At 54.2% G+C, this 9,766-nt stretch overlaps 1 protein-coding gene across 2 annotated transcripts in view; it reads right to left on the bottom strand.

Annotated features, from left to right (window-relative positions):
• Nucleotides 1-9,766, bottom strand: part of UBASH3B (ubiquitin associated and SH3 domain containing B) — a 170,464-nt gene that overhangs the window by 23,133 nt on the left and 137,565 nt on the right. For both annotated transcript variants that reach the window (XM_006148801.1, XM_027771988.1), the window contains exons 5-6: nucleotides 5,967-6,136; nucleotides 1,152-1,360 (exon numbers count right to left, since the gene is read on the bottom strand). In XM_006148801.1, coding sequence (XP_006148863.1) covers nucleotides 1,152-1,360; nucleotides 5,967-6,136 — 379 coding nt within the window. The remainder of the gene's footprint in view (nucleotides 1-1,151; nucleotides 1,361-5,966; nucleotides 6,137-9,766) is intronic.

Genomic DNA, 9,766 nt, shown 5'->3' with positions numbered 1-9,766 from the left:
TGCCACTTGACGTTGGCTGCTTGTGGCGGGGTTAGGAGAGGCAGAGTGTGGGGAAGGGGAGGGACTGCCGGGCTGGGGGCCATTGCAAGAGGACGTGGTCTTTGCCCTCTCCGGGTTTGTGCTGGTCTGCTCAGTGCTCCCTGGGCAGGGCCCTTTCCTCTTCTCTCTCCAGGTAAAACACTGACCGAAAGCCCCGTCTCTGCTTCTCAGTCATGGCAGCCAGAATGCCAGCCCCGTGTAGTTGGTGCTGGGTTCTGCCTCCCGGTCACAGTGCCACATTGCACAAGGAGGGCAGAGAACAGCAGCACACCTGGCTAGACGCCGCATGTGCCAGGGGAGGGCTGGTTCCGAGCAGCTCGGCTGAGGATGGAGGTGTCCTCTGTTCCCATCTTCTCTGTTGTAACACAGCCACACTGAGCATAGGCCTGACAGCTGTGAGGCGTGGGTGGCGGTTGGCAGCCTGGCGGTTGCCCAGCACCGCAGACATGGTCTTGGTGTGCATGTGCCCAGTCTCGGGGTCACCCAGAAACTGAGGGGTTCAGTTTGGGCTCCTGACTCCTGATGCCCCTGGCTGGCATTAGCAGGTGTGTCGCGGCTCTGGGGAGTTGGCCCACCCTAAGTAATGACCCGGCCCACGGTGGATGGAGCCCGAGAGCAGGAGAGAAGACTCAGCCCTGGGGACCAGCAGATGGCATAATGGTTATGTTGATGGACTCCCACGACCCAGAGGCTTAGAACTTACGTGGGGAGTGCATGCATGTGTGCCCAAAATCCCGAGAGGAGAATGGAGGAGACAGGACTGCGGCGTGGCCATCCCTCCTGGGGGTGATTCTCTCTGTCTCTCTCAGTCTCTCTGACTACTGTGCATCCTATAGCAAAAATCCCTCTTAAAAAAATAAAAAGACCCAGCCTGGGCCAGTGCCAGCCTTTAGCGGGGAGGGACGGGCCGCCACAGCCTGGCTCCGTCTCCCGCCCGAGCTCAGGTGGGTGGTGCCTCACAGAGTAGCGGTGTGACCCCACGACGCAGCCCCCTTCCCCTGCTTCCCACCAGTGCGTCTCCCAGAGGTCTGGGACCCTCGGGGATCCCTTTACTGCCGCTGCCCTCTGCGTCCAGGACGGAGTCCCTGCCCCGGGCGGCCGGGCCTCCTCACCCGTGGAATATCCAGGTGCTGCACTCGTCGGCTTTGGTGATGTAGTTCTCGGGCAGGAGACCGGAGCAGCCGGTGGTCAGCGACGTGCCGTAGACCCAGCCCTCGCTGGTGCTGGTCTGCTCCATGGGGGACATGAAGATGAAGTCCCCGGGGACCAGCTCCAGCTCGTCGTCATTCTGCGGGCTGTAGGGGTAGATCACCTGCAAGGTCTGGGACACGGAGAGGACGCGTGAGCCCAGGCGCCGTCTGGCTGAGCCCCTGGCGGGACGCGGGAGCCCAGGCGCCGTCTGGCTGAGCCCCTGGCGGGGCGGGCTGTGTGCTGTGGGAGCAGTCACCCCTGCACCGGGACACAACAGGAGCCGTCTGTGGGCTCTGGCTAGCTTTGGGTTCTGAGAAGAGAGCACTGGTTCTCACTTGGGTCCTGTGGGTGTGAGCTGGGTGCCACCAGAGGGTTCTACCCCTTCCTACACGCAGGACTCAGATATAGTTTCTGGAACTCAGACCGAGAGCCCACAGGCTCCCCAGGCAGCGGACAAACGGACACACACCTCGCTTCCCCAGCTCTGGCTGGGACGGTACCCTGGCGTGTGTGAAATCAGCTCCCGGGAAGTCAGTCTTCCCTGGGGGGGGGGGTCCCAGGGACAGCCAGAGGAGGGGTTTGCCAGTCATGAGTCCCCTTTCTCTGCAACTCGGCTATTTATCATTATTTTTAAAGAAGTAATTATTTAATTTTATTAATTATTACTATTCATTTTTAATAAACAATACATTTGCTGTAGGGCGGAGCCAGCAGGTGGTGTAGTGGTTAAGGTGCTGGACTCGGCCGACATGGCTGACAACAGTTTGAGTCCTGGACCTGGTGGCTTGGAACTCAGGCCAGGTGTGCATGTATGCCCAAAATCCCATGAGAAGAATGCAGGAGAAGGGATCGTGGCCATCCTCCCTGCATGGTGATTTCTCACTTTCCCTCTCACTGTCTCTGTCTCTCCTTGGTGAGTGCATATGCCCTGTGGCAAAAAAATCTTTAAAAAAAATTATGGGGCCAGCAGGTGACACAGTGGTTATGGCACTGGACTCCCACATGGCTGACAGCAGTTCAAGTTCTGGATCTGGCAGCTTGAAATTCACATGCTGGGCACATATGTGTGCATACCCCAAATCCTGAGAGGAGGATGTAGGAGAAGGGACTGCGGTGTGGCCATCTCCCCGGGGGTGATTTCTTGCTTTCTGTCTCCCTGGAAGCACACGTGCCCTATAGCAAAAATATCTCAACAAAGAAAAGAAAAAGAAGAAGAATTTCCTTCTGGATTCTGGGTATTTGACTGGCTCCAGTGAATGGAGCATTCTTCTTCTTCTTCTTCTTCTTTTTTTTTTTTGGTGGTGGGGGAGAAGTCTTTGCTATAGGGAGCATGCAATTGCCAGAAAGGCAGAGAGAGACAGAGAAAGACAGAGCGACAGAAAGCGAGAAAGCCTCCCTAGGGGGGATGGCCACGCTGCAATCCCTTCTCCTCCATTCTCCTCTCAGGATCATGCATACACACCTGGAGTGAGTTTAAGCCACCGGGTCTGGGACTCAAACCGCGGTCAACTACATAAGAGTCCAGTGACATAGCCATTACGCCAACTGCTGGTCTCCAAAGTGCGATTTCCTTCGGAGCATGAAACTGCCACGATATTTCAGTCATGGAACTCCTCCCTGCAGTCTGTTTAGGGAGGGGCCTGTTTCTTCCCTCCGCCTTACCTCAGCAGTTGCAAGCTAGATCTCCCTGCTGTCGGGTCCCTCCTCATTCCTTCTGTCCCTCAGACCACCCTTCCAAACAAAGCAGGAAGGATTTCTGCTGGGATGTTCAAACAGCTTAAAGAAAAAAAAACATGCACAAGAAACCTCCAAAATCACAAAGCTGGATATGTAGTGCATGATTTTTAAGCTGCCAAGTCTGGGACTTGAACCACGGACTGCCGCCATGTGAGAGTCCAGTGCCTTAATCACCATGCCACCTGCTGACCCCACAGTGTTTATTCTCAGGAGCCATAAGGGACACAGCCACGGTTTGTGGCACCTGTTCTGCACTGTGTATTCCATTAAGGTCTCTCCATACTTCTTTTATTTTCTTACATTTTAAATTAAATTAATTATTGTTATTATTTTAGTTTGCTAGAGGGCATGTATGCTCACCACAAAGAGAGATAGAGAGAGAGAAAGTGAGAAAGCAAGCCACCAGGTCCGGGGCTCAAACCATGGTTGGCAACATGGGAGTCCAGTGTCTTAACCATTACGCCACCTACTGGCCCCCTCCATACCTCTTCTTACTGAGTTCTCACCATGGTCCAGCGAAACATCACCATTTTAGAGATGAGAAAACTGAGGACTGGAGAGTCACAGAAACTGTCAGAGCGAACCCAGTCTTTGCTAAGGTGACGGAGCCAGGATCTGAACCCGGGTGTGCTAGACCCCGACATGTACGCCATTGCCGTAAGTGTCTTTCCCTGAGTCCTACCGCTAGCATGGAGCCCTGGCATGGCCCGCTGAGTCACTACTGCGTGAACAGCCGGGGAAGTGCCACTCGCACTTCAAACCAGGTGAGAAGCTGAACAGCGATGGGACGAGTGCGTGGGCCTTTCCTGCACCCTGCGGGCCCTGCTGGGCGTCCTTGCCTAAACCGTTTTCCTTCTCTGGACGCTGTCTTGGAATAATCGATCAAACCTGCCTCCCGCAGACGGCGCAGAGGAGGCAGCCCTGGGTTTACACACGCAGGAGCAGTCGGGTGAGCCTGAAAGATGCAGGGAGGCAGGTCTGGTCCAAAGGGGCTGAGGACAGTGTTGTTGAAGGACCAGGGACAAATGAGTTTTTACAAATAAGAAATAAAGGAGGCCACGCTATTTTTAGAAGGTAATTCATGTGGGCGCGGCCACGCGGTCCTTCTGTGCCACTTGAGCAGAATGTGGGTCAGGCAGAAAGCAATTACCCTTGGAGTACCTGGAGGGCAGTGTTGATTAGAGGATCTTTCTTGTAAAATTCCATCGCCACCGTCCTTCTCTCTAAAAGGTGGCTTCTCAGAGGACACTGGCACAGGACCCTGGGCCCACTTTTTCTTTGCCCTGGAAGGAGTCCAACCAGCCACACCTGTCCTGTTACCTCTAAGGATCAACTGAAGTGATTCTAGATGGTGGGATTCTGAAGGAAGACCTCGCCCAGTCTGCCTGATGCACCCCTGCAGAAGCAGCACCCCAATGATGCGAGAGGTCATGGCATCCCCATCTGCAGGGTCAGATGGCGCCATGTGCCCCCGACACTCACAGGGCACCATGCCCGCCCTGAACCTTTGACTCAGGGATTGGCTCGTCCCAGCACTTCAGTGAGGTTGCCTGGTCTCAACCCGGAGGTTCTGCGTATCATGTTTAAAAAAGCCTGAAGCAATGCTGAAACCCATGCAAACACAATAATACCCATTCTTTTCTTGTTGGCACATTGGAAAACAAAGGTCAGCATGCGTAATACATGCAGTTAAATCAGAAGACACACGTTTCATTAAACAACGTGGTCCTTCTTGGGCCAGCTGCTGGCATGGTGATTAAGGTGGCTGGATCCCACATAAAGGACTGTGCAGTTTGAGTCGCAGACCCAGCAGCTTGAAATCACACCAGGAACGAGTGTGTGCGTGTCCAAAATCCCAAGAGGAGAATGGAAGGGAAGGGACAAGGCTTGGCCATCCCCCCCGGGGGGGGGTGCTTTCTCATTTTCCCTTTCTCTGTGTCTCTCTGTCTCTCTGGTGAGCACACGTGCCTTATGGCAAGTTAAAAGGGGGGGGAGGGGAGGCTGTCTATCATCTTTGGTTAAAATACCTGCTGTGGCATCAGCTCTGGTCCTAAGTTGCTGTCTAGCTTTGGACCAACCACGTGTTCTCCTTGAGGCTTGCCTGGAAAGCGGTGCCGACTCCCCGCAGCACGTAGGGATAGGACCCTGGCGCTCGGCTGTCACACGCATGCCCCCACCGCTCTGCACAAACTCTCCCAGCAGGTGGTCTGGCTCCTTTTCATGTGTGTCTGTCCTCTCTCCCTGACCGGACTCACCACTCCCTGAGGACAGGGCCTCATTCGAAACTTTGAACCTGTCCCATGGTGCCTTGCACACCACGCATACTCAGCGATGCCTATCCATCATGTTTTCTGGTACTTACGTGCTCGTCAGGTCACCTAAAGTCGAGACGAAGTCTTCTATTAATGCCGTGCATTTATTTAATAGTAATATGAAATATTTTCCCATATAGTTTCCATCTATTTTCTAGTTCCACTTTTTTTCTTTTTTCAGGGAGAGATTTTTTTGCTATAGGGCATGTGCCCTCACTGGAGAGACAGAGAGCGAGAAATCGCCCCCCAGCGGGGAGGCCGCACTGCAATCCCTTCTCCTCCATTCTCCTGTAAAGATTTGGGCACCCAAGGGCATGCACGAAGCATCAGTTTCAAGCTGCTGGGTCCAGGACTTGAACTGCAGTTGACCACATAGGAATCTTGTGCCTTAACCACTTTGCCACTTGCCGGCCCCCAATATCACTTTTTTGTCATTCCTGTAAGGTTAGGGACAGAAGGAACCATGGGGATGGCTTTGGTTGCCCAAAGAGCACTTGGGACCGAGTGGGAGGGTGTATGGCTGAAGCCCCCAACGAGCGGGGTGGAGCCTGGACAACACCCCAGCCACCTGACACCTGGCCTGGTGCTGCTTCACTGTTGCCCTTTGGTGCCATAGCCCTGTAAGTACCAATTCTCGTCACACCCCTGTGCCACCTGGTGGTGTCAGGAGCTGCAGGGAGCCATTACCTCGTGGTTGGCAAATCGGATATCCCGAGAGAAGATGGTGGCCACCCAGTCGCACCCCAGTTTGACGTCGATGTTCTGGGCCAGCTTCTCCAGCGTGGGCAGGTGGCTGGCCTGGAAGTGGTAGGCCAGTGTCACATGCAGCTGCTTCTTATGGGGTTCCACGTGCACTTCTGCAGAAGGAAGGAGGTCAGCTATTACAGCGTGGCGACCACAGCAGCGAGCATGTGGAAGAGCATGCGGAGTTCTGCCTCCCACGTACCTGGGTTTTCGAGAAGGTCAGGGCACGTTTTTCCACACAAAAGTGCGTCAGGACTATCCTGACAACGCAATAAGGAGATTGTCCCTCAGTCAGACAAAATCTGCTGGACAAAACCTTTCCTGGACACAGACCAGAGGGGGTCTGGCCACAGGCCCTGGGTCAACCTGCTACTCAAGAGAAAGCACTCCACACGGCTTGCCTGTGGGAGCGGTGGGTGGCCGAGGGCGGACCCTCACCTCTCAATGGCTGTCACCAGCCCCCACATTCAGATGAGGGAACCAAGACCTAAAGGAATGAAGTGAGTTATGTAGAAATGCAGACCACGCTTTGTAACCGGCAACCCTGAAGACCATAACGCCTTCCATCTAGAATCAAATTGCTTCGCTGCTTCATGGTGGAGAAACAGGGGACAAGGTGGATGCTTCGAAACAAATTTCAAATAATTAATTATTTTAGGTTTTTATCATAAGGTGCATGTGCTCGTCAGAGAGAGACAGCGGCAGTGAGAGGTGAAGTGAGCAACAACCTGCTACTCAAGAGAAAGCACTCCACACGGCTTGCCTGTGGGAGCGGTGGGTGGCCGAGGGCGGACCCTCACCTCTCAATGGCTGTCACCAGCCCCCACATTCAGATGAGGGAACCAAGACCTAAAGGAATGAAGTGAGTTATGTAGAAATGCAGACCACGCTTTGTAACCGGCAACCCTGAAGACCATAACGCCTTCCATCTAGAATCAAATTGCTTCGCTGCTTCATGGTGGAGAAACAGGGGACAAGGTGGATGCTTCGAAACAAATTTCAAATAATTAATTATTTTAGGTTTTTATCATAAGGTGCATGTGCTCGTCAGAGAGAGACAGCGGCAGTGAGAGGTAAAGTGAGAAATCACCCTCCAGGGGAGATGGCTATGCTGCAATCCCTTCTCCTCCATTCTCCTCCCAGGATTTTGGGCACGCACACACACACACATGCACCTGGTGTGATTCTCAAGCTGCCAAGTCTGGGACTCAAACCATAATTGGCCTTGTGGGAGTCCAGTACCTTGACCACCACGCCGCCTGCTGGCCTGAATATTTTGAAATTTAAGGCAGAGTTCTCATCATACTGGGTCGAATAATTACTTGTGAAGAGGTGACCCTGCAATATAGGGTGCTCAAGCAGCACCCCAGGTTGTGGGAGCAACTCTCAACTGTGACGATCCCAAATGACTCAGCACCTTGCCACCAACCCCTGGGCGGGGTGAGAAGTGTGCCTGGGTGAGAAACACTGGCTTCAGTGTTGCAGATTATTATTCTAAGACACCTTAGAAACTGAAACGACACAAACTTGCCCACACGAGGGAATGGCTTTTATTTCTTGTTTGTACTTTAAATGATGGGGAGTCATCTAGTGTCCACGCTATTGGTGGTTGGGAAAAGCATGACACCTTTTCACATAGGAAGTGTATAAAAATATGTCAAGACTTTTCCAACGACCCAACAGATAATGCGACCAGAGGAATTGAGACTATTTGAGCAATTAAGGGGTGTGGTCGAGTCACACAGTGAACTTGTGGCCAAAGCAGAAGGGCATGCTTTTCTCCTTTTTTTTTTTTTCCCAGACAGGTCTTGCTGTCATGTCTCCCTCCAGCTGGGACTAGAGACACACGCCACCACATCGGGCTCTGTTTTAGATGATGTCTGGCTAGGTTGCCCGGGACAGCTTTGACTCACAACCCCTCTGCCTCAGCCTCCTGAGTCGCTGGGGTTACAGGTGCACGCCACCGTGCCAGCCCTGGTGGTGGTCTGAGGGCCGAGCCCGGGCCTCCTGTGCAGCCCTAGCCTGTGGAGTGCAGGTCTCAGCAGCGTGCACCTGTGTGGCGGGGCTGGCCTTCCCATCTTACTTAGGCTGCAGTCACCCTGGGGTGTAAGCCCCGGGAGACGAGGTGTCTGTTTCTTGCTTACACAGTGTCCCACTCTGCAGATCATGGAACGAGTCTCCAGAAGCCACCCAGAATGGAGGACGACACTAAACGTTCTTGCGGAAGAAACCTGGGTCTGCTGACAACCTGGAGTGCCAGACGCATGTGGGAGGGCATTTTTTAAAAATGATCTTTATTTTTAATTTAAAAAATTGTGTGTGTGTGTTTCCTCTATATTTTACTTCGTTGGGGCCCTCTGGCTTTCCGCTCAGGTCACAGGGAGCTGGAGCAGCTATGCTGGGCAGGGCCACCAGTTCCCTAAGTCACCACCAGGGGGCCGCACATGGCCGAGCATGGAAGCCACCAGGTTCTTAGAGGATGGGCTCCCCCATCCTACAGAGCCAGAACCTCTGGGCCTCCCAGGATGCCCTCTAAGAACCTGCACAGTCGGGCTGAGGTCCGCTTTCCCAGCTGTGCAGGGTTTGGGTTTTGTGGCTTTGCCATTAATTCCGTTTCTTGTGGATTTAGTGCTTCTGACACCAGTTACAATGAGATGAAAAAAAAAATAAAAGCCATTTCCTTGAGCTGGAGGGGTAGGGACAGTAAATAATCTGCCTCTCTACTAGGCTCGTAAGAATCTATGACGTATCAGGCTGCACCCAAGTCAGAAACCAGAGACCAGGCCCTAGGGAGACGGGCGCCGGGGCACGGCTGTAGTCCAAGCAAGCCCCTCCTGAGTATTGGCACTGTCCTGAGGCCTGCAGTTCCTTCAGGGATTCCACAGTGACACCAGGCCCTGGTCACTGTGCCCTGCAGGGGTGCTGAGCCCTGGTCACTGTGCACTGCAGGGATGCTGAGTCCCAGTCACTGCTCTGGAGGGATGCTGAGCCCTGGTCACTGCCCTGCAGGGATGCTGAGTCCCAGTCACACTGTTCCCAGGGTCCTGGGCCCTGTCAGGGCTTTTCTGGTCAAGAGACGCAGATCAGGAGGGCTGAGCTGGTGATGGCCTCAGTACAGGGGCACTGGCAGTGGGTGAAGCCAAGGCCCAGTCAGAGACTAAGGAGCAAATGCCCCACCTCTGCCCCAGGCCTCTGTAAGCTGCAGGACCTGGCCTCTGGATCTCCTGCAGCTTGGGCTTTCACCTCGGCCTCTGTGGTGCAGCTCACCCCTCACTCTGGTTGAGGGTCTCCCTGCTGTCCTCTGCTGGCCCCCTCTCGCCAGCCTGTGTGGGAGGGCCTTCCTCTTCTCTTCAGACGGATGGTTCTCAGCGTGTTTTCTTTCTTCTGTGAAGAAGGAATCACTCCTGCAAGCGCCTCTCCTCTCCACGCTGAGATCACACAGGGGCCGAGCCGGTTTCCCAGCTGTGCCTCTGGCCAGGAGAAAGCCCTGCCTATTCCCTGTCTGAGTCCTCTCAGATAAACATGCAGTAGGCACCGATAAGCACGGCCCACTGCGGTCTCACTCGAGGAGCCCAGCGAGGCCTGGGCTAGCTCTCCTAGCTCTCAGCCAGCTCCGAGCTGGCTGCCACTGTGCTCAGACAGGATTTTGCAGACATTGCCTCGTGCCCCAGTGTCATGTCTCAGTCAATACGTGGAGCCCCCTTGGAGGCTAACCCTGCAGCTGCCAGGAAGAGGGGGCGGGT

This window comes from Tupaia chinensis, unplaced genomic scaffold, assembly GCF_000334495.1.
Source record: "Tupaia chinensis unplaced genomic scaffold, TupChi_1.0 Scaffold000247_1, whole genome shotgun sequence".
NCBI lineage: Eukaryota > Metazoa > Chordata > Mammalia > Scandentia > Tupaiidae > Tupaia > Tupaia belangeri.
This window is presented reverse-complemented; position numbering and strand designations above follow the sequence as displayed.